We start from the raw sequence: 14,015 nt of genomic DNA on the forward strand, positions 1-14,015 counted from the left end.
AAAGACCAGTCGTCTCTCACTAGTCCAGCACTTTATAAGACACTTGACACACACGCACACACTGACGCGCATGCACACGTACACAGACATGCACATACATGCATCACTTCTAAGTGTGTCTAGTGAAAAGGTTCCCAGTCTGTGTGCCACTCAGATAGACTGAGGTGTTCGTATCCGCAGGAGCCTCAAGGATCAAGGCGCAGATGCAGCTCCAAAAGCATCAGCAAATGCCGGGGGAAATCGACGTCGAAGCAGTTCAGCTGAGGCATGACAGTACGGCAATTTCGTTAATTACAAACATGCAGTAATGCCATTGTGCAAGGGAAATCCCCGAACACTGCACTAACATCACCAGCATTGTACACGACATCAGGGGAAATCCCCCTAACTCAATGGCTACCATTCACTGTCACTGTGCAATCATGGTGATACTGGGGGAAATTCCCTTGCCAAGACATACAGCAAACATGCAGTAATACCACCATGCAATGGAAATCACCTAACAATGTAGTGACGTAGCCAGCATTAACACGACATCCCCCCGAGGGGAAATCCCCCTAACTCAACGGCTGCGATCTTATTGTCACTGTGCAACCATGGTCATACTAGGGGAAATTCCCTTGCCAAGACATACGGGGGAATTCCCTCAGGTACATAAACATCCATAGTTTGAGAACCACCCAGACGCCCAACACGCAGTACCTTCTTGAATGTCTTGTCGATGGCGTCAAACTTCTTGGCCTCCTCGGGCAGCTGTGAGCGAATGTCGCCGCCAATAAAGATCCCCTCTAAGTACATCCACTTGCGTTGCACAACCATCCACACCTGGACGAATGGACACACACACACGCGCAGATATGTGTGTGTGCACGGACAAACAAACAAATACGCAAAGCATTGGAGTTTTTTTCACGGCTCGCTTGAGATTCGGTTAGGCTGAGCTTTCAGCATTTGTCGGAACGCCACACATAAACACACACATACTCACAAACACACAGATGCACACAAACACACAACAGTTACACACACACACACACCCGCTCACGCACGCAGCCCCCCCCCCCCCCCACACACACACACACATACACGAACACAAAGTCACCCTCACCTCGACAACCTCACTGATGAGCGATAGGCTCTTCTCCCAGCGTTGCACTTGCTCCAGAAAAGGTCCCACAAACTGAGATGCCGACATACTCTGCAGGTTGACAGAGTTGTCATCCAGCGTTTGGAGGATCTCATCCACAGCACCGAGGACAAATCCCCGGTCTTGTGTGCCCTGATGACAGCACACAGCAGAGGAAGCATGTACACACACACGAAGGCACGCACGTACACACGGACACACACACGCACACACCCACACGCACACGTACGCGCGCACGCACACACCCACACGCACACGCACACACACACACACACACACACACACACACACAAAAAAGGCGATCAGGACCAAACAGGACAAAACCCCTGCTCTGCGTACCCTTGCATGATACAAGGCTATGAGTGAAAACAGAACACAAGGGACTATCCAGTGATGTTACACAGGACCTTGTCCCATCACAACTTCCAACACATGCACGCGTATTTGTATTTTGTATTTGTATTTATGGATTCTCCACAGGCCTTAGCCTAAATCGAGGGAGTCTCCGTCAACAGCTTATGATACAGGAGAAGAAGCTGAGGAGAACAATCTGCAGGCATACATGTACACCAACACTAGGACTAGTGGTTCATAACCACTAAGAGTGCAGCATTGTCTGTGAAACCTGTATCCAGTGCAGCAATGGTAGAACTTCATGCTACCTGTTATGTGATGTTCTTCAATACTGTAAAAGCCATTATTCTAACGAGGCGCATATATAACGATTTCCCGAAATTGACTGGTTTACGTGTACCAAAGGCAACGATTCTCACCCATTCTCAACGCTCAATAGGACGGTATATGTATCGATTTCTGTATAACGATTTCTATTTTAACGACAGATTTCTCCTCGTTAACTCGTTAGAGGTAGCACTTCGTTATAATTATGGCCCTTACAGTAGGTTATGCTGGAAAACAGTACAAATAACCATCAGAGAGTTGAACCACCCGAAGTAGAGTTGTGTTAAACCCTGTATCTATCATGCACAGGGTGCAAATAGCAATTATGTGTACGGGTTCGTCACATGATGTTAAGCTCTGCTATCGCAGACACCATAGTCTGAAGTTGCACGCTCTTGGAAATTATGTACTCTTGATGCACATGCACACACGAACAAACGCACGCATGCACGCGCACACACACACACACACACACACACGCACACACACACTCGCACCTACCTTGACGTAGCGGTGTAGCGTGAACGACAGCTGGCTCCACGTCTCTCGCACCTCCGCAATGCCTTTCTCAATGCTCAGTTCCTGGCGGTCGTTGCCGTAATGACAAACACACAAACATGTAAAAGAACATACATGCATTGTTTCAAATCATGTCTCAATCTCATTTTTCACCACCACGGTCTTACACTGCAATCGTCGTTAATAAGTTGATCTCTCCAAATGTTCGCCCTCGGGGCTTCAGCATAGAGTATATATTGGGGCTTCCCGGTACCGATTTCGCATAGGTACTCCCTGATGAAGCCTGCCCAGGGGCGAAAATTCGGAGAGATATTTACGACGATTGCAGTGTAAGACCGTGGTGGTGAAGAAGGAGATTAAGATATAACCGATTGGCTGCAGTGGAGCCTCCGCATACTGACGACGGTGTTGCAGGTGTAAACCAAAACACGTTTTAAAACCCAAGACACTGGAGCAGTATGTCAGTGGATGCAGTAGGTGGGCCATGCGTACCTTGGTAGCGCTCGTCACGATGTCACCAATGATGTCGGCATACTTGTGGAGACCCATGGCGAATAGGTTGCTGAGCGTGAACGTTTCCGGGTTCATGTCGAACTTCTGCTTGGTTGAGTCCATCAGCTTTGTCCAATGTCTGACACGGAAAGAGAGAGAGAGAGAGGGAGAGAGGGAGGGAGGGAGGGAGAGAGAGAGAGAGAGAGAGAGAGAGAGAGAGGGAGAGGGAGAGGGAGAGGGAGAGGGAGAGGGAGAGGGAGAGGGAGAGGGAGAGGGAGAGGGAGAGGGAGAGGGAGAGGGAGAGAGATGTTGATGAACAGCAAAACTATGGCACTCGCATTCACAACTTTCAGGGAGTTGCAAAGGGGTGTACTTGTAAAGGATCCTGTAGGATTTGTCACGCAGCTTCACACATCAACTCAACACTAGTAACTAGGAGAATAGATTGATTGTTACCACCAGGACTAGAACCAAGGGCCCTCGCTTATGGCCATCGATGCTCTGACACTCGTATGCAGAGAAATAGGAAACTCGCATCGACTCCGGAACACGTCCACAACCACATGCACAAACACACAGCCAAGCGGAGGGCACGAGACGTCACACTAGCGTAAACGAAGTGCATAAAAGTGAGATAACGCAGTCTACAGACGTGGTGGCAATGCAGGATGTAATTCCCAGTCGATACAAAAAGGTGGGGGGAAGCTCAGGAGAAGAGAATGGGTGATGACAGGATCAACTTGTTGTTGCTATCTTCATTATTTTGGTCCGTCAATTCACAGTAGTAAAAGTGTTTCATTCGACCCGACTGTTTCTCCTCTGATGAGTTCCCGCCATCTTTCGGAACGAAACAAGACTTGTCAAGAGCAACACTACTTGCTAGATTGGCTGGTGAGCTGTTCGTGCTGGTGTCTGCAAACGTCATCTGGTCTCGTATCGTCACAAGAACAACCTATTACTTCCATGACAGGATTGTTCAGAATCAGGTTCTCTTGTGTCAACATGTTTTGGCAGGAGTTAGCAGTTTGTCAACTGCGGCAGCGTCTGAAACCGCCATGTGAGAAAAAATCGAGCGGCAGGGCAACGCATACACTTCAAATTACTTTGCAGGTCCGCTTCGAAAACAGCACCTTTTTGCAGGTGTACGTGTACATGTAGTGGTCGACCGTCGCCAGATCATCGTTCGGTGCAGTACGGCTCTTGTGTCAAGGCCTGTGGTGTATCACCAACACACTTCATCATTTCTAGGAACTGAGAAGGCATCTTTGCCTGTAAATCTGATGAAGTAAAATAAAACAACAACAACAACAACAACAACAACAACAACAACAACAACAACAACAACAACAACAACAACAACAACAACAACAACAACAACAACAACAACAACAACAACAACAACAACAACAACAACAACAACAACAACAACATTCGTGCAGGCTCCTACCTCTCGCGCAGAGCATCGTTCTTCAAGTCCTCAATGAGAGGAACGGAGTCCTTGAACTGTCGCATGTTCTCCTCAAGAACACGGAACACCGACATCTCCTTGATGTCTTTCTCCATTCGACGTGCCTTCTTTAGGAAGCCTTCGATGCCGTTCGTCAAGCGCTCAATGTTCAGATTGGCCCAGAGGGTAGAGGACCACTCCTCGCGCGCTTTCTACAACCGACACGATGATAACAATATGCACAAACACATGCACACGCATGTATGCACGCACAAGTACGCATGCACACGTACGCATGCACACAGACACGGACACAGACACACAGACAGACACGGACACAGACACAGACACACACACACAGACACCTAACATCCTAAAGAAGCTTCCAACACACTGAGGGCATACGGGGACGAAACACAAACGAAAGTTCAAAGAACACTGATCGTGGACAGCCCCCGCCAAACACACATACACAAATCTCCCCTCAACTAGGCGCACGCAGACCACGCATCACGCCAATGTACCCAGATCCAACGATATCCTCAACACAATCAGTATTCCATGAGTGTCTGTCTCTCCCCACAAGACGACGGTGAAATCCAAAAATCCAAACCAACCTTCTGTTCGCCATACAGAGTGTAGATCTTGCGAAGTCGGCCAATCTGATGGTCTATGTTGGCGAGATTCGGGTAGGCCGTGATCGACAGGTCGAATAGCTTCTCAGCGTTGGCCAACTCCTGGCGTCGAGCCTCATACTCGTCAAATTTCTGACAGTATTCCGTCAGCTTGTCCTGACCTGTGAACAACGCAACATAGCACACAGCAGCAGCAGCAACAGTACCACCAACAGCAGTACCACACCCAGCGACATCAGCAATAGCAACAGCATCCGGACCAGAAATCGCACCCATCCGCAATACATTGTACCTCCCAAACCAAGACAGCGCCAACAGCCTCCACAGCCAACACGGAGAAACAAACCAGATCGAATACCTCTTCAAAAGGGAGAGAATCAGATTGTGTACCGAAATGCACATACCGTTGTAGACATTGATAACCGTTGAGAAGTCAAGCGGCCGCAGGGCGCTGGCCTCGAGGCCGTGAGAACTGCTGGTCCATATCTACAGTGATACAGTGCGTGCGGGCGCTAAACCAGTAAGGGCACCGGCGCCGATCATCTCACCGGCTGTCTACGTCCACAACAGTACATGATTATACCCTTGCTCTATACTCCCTCTGTTATTATTCTTTCACGCGTTTCCATTATGTAATGATCCGTGTATGGGTGGGTCACTGTCGTTCCTCGCATGATAGGGAAGGCCTCTTTTACGGGCAAATCACAGCACAATCACCACCATGTATTAGTACAGTGAATAGTTAAACCCAACACGAATGAAAAATGAGAAATGGAATAAAAATTCCTCGCATGATCCTTCAATCGTGAAACTCGGAGTTACGAATAAAATACCCGTCCTCTGCCGTTTGCATGCACATGTACTAGTAGACATTCATTCACTGTGTAAACGCTACGCAGAGAAAATGACTCGTTGCCCTCAACACAATAACACCACTAATCCAGTGCAAGTGATGCAAATAATGATGTCATGATCTAATAATGATGTCATGATCTAATAATGATGTCATAACGACGTCATGCAAAAGGGTCCATACCAGCATCCAGGTCCTCTCCCACCGCTCCAGGCCCTGTGGTTGCAAAGTCATCAGCAAACGTGTCGACTGACGCGGTGAAATCCGACACCTCCAACAGTGTGGTCTAGCATGGCACATTAGAAAGGGACGTCGTCAGTACACGTGCACGCACACAAACGCGTGCGCACACACGCACACAAACACGTGCGCACACACACACACACAAACATACACACACATACACACACACATACACACACACCATGTATCATGTATACGCCCGTCGTAAGAGAAGCACGCAAATCTACAAATGCACTGGATGTGCATCCACAGATTTTCTCTTATAGCAACGATAGCGGACAAGATCTGAATGACACAGATCAAGAGTAGCGCCAGATAACTGTCCCCCCCCCCCCCCCCCCCCCACACACACACACATGCATACACAGTGACACACACACACGCACACGCGTGCACACACCCACACACTGACACATCACAAACCACACTTACAGAACAGCATAGTAAACCTGACAAGGCGACCTCTCTGATAAGGTAGGTGAACCACAGCCGTAGAGAACCACTCAAACTAGCACCAGGGGATGTCACTTCCACTCAAACAACCCTGTGCAATACGTGATTCAGACTACGGCCAAAATCACGTGTGAACTTGAGTTTCCATGGTGATGCAGTCCTGTTTCAAAACTGTATGTACAATCCCTGATCAAACACGTCGTGAGTCGTAGAAAAGTGGTCACAGTTGGCCGTAGTCTGAAAAGCCTATACGGGGACCACATGTACACCGTGGCCCCATCCGTGCGCCCGTTTGAGCAGTCGTCTTAGACAAGTTTCACTCCCCGCGGTTCCTTATTCAGTTGTTTGTTTAGGTGCACTCTCTCCTCACCTTTGTGAACTTCTTCTTGACTTTGACGAGACTGCGATCAACCCGCCGGGCCTGCTGGAACAACTCACTCCAAACTTCCGAAAAGTTCTCAGCTGCCGCCAACTCTTCTCTTGGAATCTAGGGAAGATATTCAGAAGAGCGAGAGAGAGAGAGAGAGAGAGAGAGAGAGAGAGAGAGAGAGAGAGAGAGAGAGAGAGAGAGAGAGAGAGAGAGAGAGAGAGAGAGAGAGAGAGAGAGAGAGAGAGAGTGAGAGAGAGTGAGAGAGAAAACGAGAGAAAGTTGTATGGAACATTTTGGCAATAGCCCTTTGAACACACCCTGACTAACCAGGACTTGCAAAAGCACCTACCTGTATATACAAAACATGGCCGCCACCTTTTCTGCGGTGGGCAACATACCCCACATTTGTCAGGTACAGCCAGCTGCAGCTACAAAGGGTGTGGCTGAAGTTCACTTGCCCCCCTACAAGACTTTCAGCACTGTCAGGTCCCGAAGAACGGAGCGCTGAAGAACGACCAGGCTAGAATTTCACCAAGCACAGCATACCAATGTATACACGGTGACTCAACTGTGCATAGACTGTAGCACATGAAAATAAGAACAGTCTAGGCTAGGAGGCTGACCACCCTGTTCTTCAGCGTCCGACAGACGGTACCGTACGCAACACGGTCTCAGATCATCTGCTCACCGTGTCTTTGACCTGTTGTCCGCGCATCATCAGTGTGCGGTAGCGTTCCTGAATGTCCAGGTAGCGTTCTTCCACCTCGACGGACATGTCACGGATCTTAGCGATGACACTCAGGACAAACTTGAGATTCACCAGTGAGTCGGGCGAGCGCGTAAGATCCTCCGACAGACCCTGGACATGTACATGTGTGCACGCAAGCATAGGAAGACAGCGAATAACAACAAATGCACATATAAACACAGAGAGGTTCCAGGCTGTCCAAGAGAGTGCTCCATAACGAGAGGCAGAGCTAGTTCAAACAATAAGAGGACGGAAAAAATGTTTTTACTCCGAGTTTCACGCACTAAGCGATCATCAGAAAACAGCAATATGCACATACATACATGTACATTCGGAGAGAGTTGCGGTTGCTCGTGACAGCGCTCAATACACCTAGTTGCAGAGCCCAGTGCACACACTTGAAAGAAGGCGTCAAAAGCGTTTGAAATGCTTTTGATTTCTTCTTTCAAGTATGAGCACATACACACATAATGAGTACACTCAGACCTCGCTAATCCGGTCCTCTTTTATCCGGATCCCTCGCCATCCGCAAGAAAATCGTTGGTTACCGATCTACAGCATGTGCCATGCATACGTAGAGTATGTGTGTTCGACTATCCGCTTCCCTCGCCTATCCGGATATTTTTTGTGGGGAAACGGATGTGTGCGGTTTTAAGCGCGGTCTGAGTGTAATGGGGGTGTGCCTTCAGAACGCTCTAGAAATTCTTCACAGGGCAAAGTTGTGAGACGTTGAATGAGTTGTCACACTCCTCAATGTGTCCGGTCCATACAGGACTCCGTTTGCTACAGGATCTGGCAAAAAACACCGGTTTTACGGTGCGTGAGAAAGTGAGACAATGCCTTGGCACACAAATTGATGGATATGCCAAACACACACACTAAAATCGCTCCAGGAGAAAACCATAGAAACAGTAAAACCAGTCAAGGCGACCACCTGTCCCAGAAGACCACCTGTCTCAGAAGACCACCTGTCCCAGAAGACCACTGAAGCCAGGATCGAGGGATGCTGTGAAATGACCCTGGATAAGGCGACCACCTGGCAACAGGGACCACGTTTCGAGGGTTCATTGAGCGGTCGTCTTTACACAGGTTTCACTCCACTCAACACATGCTATTTCCAGTCGAATGACCCTGGATAAGGAGACTACCTGGTAACAGAGACCACGTTTTGAAGGTTCCATGAGCGGTCTTCTTAGACAGCTGTTTCACTCTACAGTAAGATCAGTAAGGACATCATGGGAGGGGGGGGGGGAGTGGGGGCATACCGTGAGCTCATCGGTCAGTTCATCCAGTGCAGTCTTGGTGTATGCGTGCAGTCCCTGCGCAAGACATGACACCCAGTCCTTGGCATGCTTGGAGATCTGCTGTATGACAAGACCCTGCTTGAGAAGCATGAAGCTAATCTGATGCTGACGTGGGTTTGACAGTACCTGCGATATTATCAACATAATATGTACATATATACATACACACGCACAAATACATACACACACAGACATGAACAAACACGAAAAACACAGGAATAGACACGGGCACGAGCGCACGGGCACGAGCGCACGCGCGCGCGCGCGCACGCACACACACACGACGCACACGCAAACACAGACACACACACAATCGGCTTGTGTAAGAGCAACGTTTTTTCCTGCCAAAGTTATTCCTCCCACAGTCCCATTTCGTTACACTTGCACTTGCAGGTCCCGTCGAGCAAATAACTGAGCATAGAAAAATTGGGAAAAAAATTCGACCACGCCAGGATTCGAACCTGGAATCTCCTGATTCGTAGTCAGGCGCCTTATCCGTTGGGCCACGCGGCCGTGACAACAAACAGTCGAAAATGAGCAGCTATATACAAACAATTTTAATACACTGGAGTTCGTGGCCATTACGTCAAAACAATAGAGAGGTTTAGCATGCCAACAGTCATTATTAACTCTTCTCTTCTTCAACTCCAAAGCGGTTTCTTTACTGCGAATATTTCACAACCAGATTTTGGGAGTTCACTGACAATCAGAAGAATACCAACGTTCGTAAAAAAAAATTCGATCAGCGGGATCGAGCTGCAAAAATTGAAGCAAACAGTCAACAATTTCTTTAGGAAAAAGGCCTGCTTGTCGAACGTTTGCAGTGCAGTACAGCGCAAGTACAGTATAGTGCTTACCACACCATCTTTAGCTTCATAGAAGAGTAACTTATCATCATAGGCCACACAGGACGGTTTCTTGGCGGTGAAGCGCTCCATATTGGCACCCTGAACATCAACAATGGCAACACACACATACATACACACACATGCACACACACACACACAAACACACACACACACACTCACGCACGCACGCACGCACGAACACACACACACACACACACACACACGCACGCACACACAGCGAGGCAGAGCAAACGAGGCATGAAATAAATCACGAATGCCCCCGCACGGTTCCACTTCTGGACTGTTTGCCAAATGAGGAAGTTTTGTTTAAAGGAGGTGAGGGGTGTGTAGTTGGAAGCTTCACTGTTACCCTAATACCCTCCCCCTCCCCTTCCCTCCCTCTCCCTTTCAGCCGAGAACAGCTGATTCCTTGAGTACGTCTTCCTGCTACGCTGACAGAAAGAAAGAAAAACATGTTTTCTTTGTGCAGACGTGGGGGGGGGGGGGGGGGGGGGGGAGGACGTGACCGTATGATGGCTTCCCGTCGTCGTGTTTTCAGTGTGGACGAGAGGCACTGTCAGCTCTGCTGTTGGCAGACGAGCTTGAGTTCACCGGATCTGCAGAAGACGGCTCGTCAGACGGTGCCAGCGCCACTCACGACGCGACGAGGAAGATTTGGTTCTCAGCGAAGGAAGCTATTCTGACGACGCAAGCATTCGGAGGATAACGGTTTGTACACGAGTTCACAGCAATGTCAGGAGACCACGTAATATCTTAGCATTTGAAGACGCTAAACGGTGCGCGACGTGTATTGATGCGCATGCTCAACGTTTTGGCATACCCCACCCAGCGCCGCTTCATGGTCGGGATGATCTGCCGCCAATATTTCTGACAGCATATCAGACGTACAAGTCAGTGCATGCTACCCATCGTATCAACGTTTACTACTGGCAACAAGGCTACGTCTGAGTCAAGCTTTCGATCAATTCGGCATCAATGTGTACCTCACATAAAGTTCATATCCGCTCGTGCCGACGTATGTTCCAGGTGTGAACGCCTGCAACGAGCAGTGTCGTCGGCCGTGTCGGAACAGGAGAAGCTGAAAGCCTGTCAAGATCTCACTGAACATGTGTGTGATGCCCAGAGGCAGAGAGAGAGAGGGAGAGCGTGGGAGTACTCCACACAGAACACTGCAGATGGCGGAGATGAGCTGAAATCACAGCAAGCCATGTCAGCTGCTGGCATCGAGCAGCCAGATCCAATCAGCCAATGCAAAGCTCATTACACTTTCGATTTCGCCCAGAATGTGTGTTTTTGCCGAACACCGCTCGTCAAGAGGGTCCGATGTGTTTTAAGACTCCCCGCAAAGTCCAAGTACTCGGAGTGTGCTGTGAAGGGATCCCCAAGCAAATCAACTACCTCTTGAATGAGAGCGACACCATCGGCGCAGACGGTAAGAAAATCCCACAACCCAAACACAGCGGCCCCTGCCATTCACCACTACTTGAAGACCCATGGCCTTCAGGAGAGTGAGTGCTTCCTACATGCTGATAATTGCTGTGGACAAAACAAAAATAAGACCGTTATGGCATACTTGGCCTGGTGCTGCATGACCGGACTCCACTAAAAGATTATGTCGTTATCTTTTATGGTGACAGGGCACACACGGTGCCTTGTAGATGGGATGTTTGGACTCTTTAAGAGGAAATATAGAAGAGCAGACACATGCACGATGGGCCATCTAGATGAAGTAGTCAATGACAGTACTGAATGCAATGCTGCCCAGTTAGTTCCTGGCTCTGGGCTGCTGTGGTACGACTGGGACAAATTTCTCCCGATGTACTTCCGCCAAATCCCAAGGATCATCCAGTTCTTCCACTTTGTGCTTGAGGCAGTCAACCCAGGGGCGGGTGGTGCTTGTGAAGAGCCGTGTTGAAAACCGCTTTCAACAAGTGTCCGTCTTGAAGACGGGAGCGACGGTGCCCATAGTTATGGCAGCCGGTCTGCTCGATATCCTGCCGGCAGGAGGCGGGGGGGGGGGGGGGGGGGGGCTGTCACGTGAACGGCAGACCTGCCTGTAGCGAGAAATCCGGCCTTTCGTTCCTGGCGAGTTTGCGGACAAATTACGCCGTGCATTGCCTGATGCTTGAGGCCAGCATAGCTGTTTTGCTGTAGTTGTGTAGGATAGCAGGCTAGTTAGCCTTGGCACCAGCTATGGCTGCATTTTCTCCATGCATATCCAGCACGGCGATAAAGTGTGCGGCTCAGATGCGTACTTTTCAAACTACAAACGAAAATCCGGTGGAACAAAAAGTGATTTTAAAAATGTCTCTACTCACGAGTTTCATGCTGAAAACCAATCACCAGGAGACACTTGTACTAAGCTCTGCACGCCGTGTATTGAGCATTGTGACCGGTAGTCAAGCTTCTTCTGTACACTTCACTATTTTCAACGAAAAATCCAGATTATTGTGCTGTATTGCTTAGCTAGTACTCTTCAGCAATGGCTGCCTTGACTGTAGATGATTTCTGGCTTGAAAATGAGATCAAACAGTGTACACTCAACTTTGCATATAACGACACTCGGCGGGGCATCAGAAAAGTGTCCTTATTGGTGAAGTGTCGTTATACCCGAAGTCTCATTATACATGTTACAGTTGGATGGGACTCTGCTCTGGGCATGGAAATTCCGTCGTTATTCGCAAATTGTCGTTATATCCGCAGTCGTTATTAGCGAAGTTGACTGCATTGCTTTACAAAAGCTATAATTATAGCCATGCAGGCATTTTGTATCTTTGAATTGCGATATTTCAATGATTTGCCATGTAGTAAAACGGTACGAAGTAGTGGTTGCGACCTCGGCGATGATTTGTAAGAAAAGGGTTTGCTCCCCACACCGGAGCTCGCGCTATTCCGCCGACTTTACTTGACACTTGACTGACTCACGACTGCCATCCAGAGCACACGAGAAGTCCATCGAACCTTCGACTCGGCAAACCTGCAAGAAAGCACCACTCCCTGCTCAATACACAGTGTTTCGGGGAATTCACCCCTCATCAGTTCCTCAGCCTACTCAAGCTCAACTGATGAGGGGTGAATTCCCCGAAACACTGTGTATTGAGCAGGGAGTGGTGCTTTCTTGCAGGTTTGCCGAGTCGAAGGTTCGATGGACTTCTCGTGTGCTCTGGATGGCAGTCGTGAGTCAGTCAAGTGTCAAGTAAAGTCGGCGGAATAGCGCGAGCTCCGGTGTGGGGAGCAAACCCTTTTCTTACAAATCATCGCCGAGGTCGCAACCACTACTTCGTACTGTTGTGCCCAGCGCGGGCTTGCGACTAGTTGGTTTGGAGGTGACAGCGTTGCGAATGACCGAGGGTCCTCGACGTCTGTCTCACCGTCCAGGAGCGACACTGACTCACGCTGCTATCTGGTGCTCACGAGGTGTTTGTCGCGCTGAAAACGGAGCGTCTCTGTAAGTTTGTATCCCTGGTGATGGTTGTGCCTGGAGAGCACTATATAAGTGGTGCTCTTCAGGCACAATCTTCCTCAGCCTACTCAAGCTCAACTGATGAGGGGTGAATTCCCCGAAACACTGTGTATTGAGCAGGGAGTGATGCTTTCTTGCAGGTTTGCCGAGTCGAAGGTTCGATGGACTTCTCGTGTGCTCTGGATGGCAGTCGTGAGTCAGTCAAGTGTCAAGTAAAGTCGGCGGAATAGCGCGAGCTCCGGTGTGGGGAGCAAACCCTTTTCTTATGTAGTAAAACGGGCGTAACTTTGTGTTCAGTGGGAATTTTTCGGTCTGTTTTTGGTTTTTTTATTTGGTTCTAAATTCAAATAAAAAAATAGGTCCACCTCACTTGTTTTTCTCCTCAATCCTGATGATGGATCCTGGCCGAAAATTTGATTGAAATATTGTAATTTGCAGCGAAGAGACCACTTGATTTGAGGATGGTGTGTGTAGGGTTTTTCATCTAAATTATTAAACTGTGAATCCAAAATCGTTACAGCCTGCGTGCTCTGGCTGCAAGAGTTGAATCTCTAACACAGCACACGGCTTCGAAAGCTTTAACGAGAAAAATCTATCGTTAGCCCAAGGAATGCTACTAGCTTTGGTATTTCTTTTCTCCTCCATATTACTGTACAAGCAGAAATATTCGTCTGGAATTTAATTTCGTCTTTTTCATCCAAGGATCTTTTGGACTAAATTAAATGCCGGACTTATGTCGATTTAAACTCGGATACTGAGCCAGTAATAAATGTAAAAAAGAGAAGAAACAC

The 14,015-nt window shown here is 48.6% G+C and overlaps 1 protein-coding gene and 1 non-coding gene across 2 annotated transcripts in view; both read right to left on the reverse strand.

The window, feature by feature from the left end:
* Positions 1–14,015, reverse strand: part of LOC135821870 (dynein axonemal heavy chain 10-like) — a 71,373-nt gene that overhangs the window by 6,588 nt on the left and 50,770 nt on the right. The window contains exons 27-37 of the mRNA XM_065334869.1: positions 9,750–9,839; positions 8,854–9,018; positions 7,529–7,699; positions 6,841–6,957; positions 5,958–6,060; positions 4,904–5,082; positions 4,287–4,498; positions 2,840–2,978; positions 2,330–2,410; positions 1,109–1,279; positions 703–825 (exon numbers count right to left, since the gene is read on the reverse strand). Coding sequence (XP_065190941.1) covers positions 703–825; positions 1,109–1,279; positions 2,330–2,410; positions 2,840–2,978; positions 4,287–4,498; positions 4,904–5,082; positions 5,958–6,060; positions 6,841–6,957; positions 7,529–7,699; positions 8,854–9,018; positions 9,750–9,839 — 1,551 coding nt within the window. The remainder of the gene's footprint in view (positions 1–702; positions 826–1,108; positions 1,280–2,329; positions 2,411–2,839; positions 2,979–4,286; positions 4,499–4,903; positions 5,083–5,957; positions 6,061–6,840; positions 6,958–7,528; positions 7,700–8,853; positions 9,019–9,749; positions 9,840–14,015) is intronic.
* Trnar-acg (transfer RNA arginine (anticodon ACG)) lies at positions 9,333–9,405 on the reverse strand. The gene has a single exon. It is a non-coding gene; the product is annotated as a tRNA-Arg (tRNA).

This window comes from Sycon ciliatum, chromosome 7, assembly GCF_964019385.1.
Source record: "Sycon ciliatum chromosome 7, ocSycCili1.1, whole genome shotgun sequence".
NCBI lineage: Eukaryota > Metazoa > Porifera > Calcarea > Leucosolenida > Sycettidae > Sycon > Sycon ciliatum.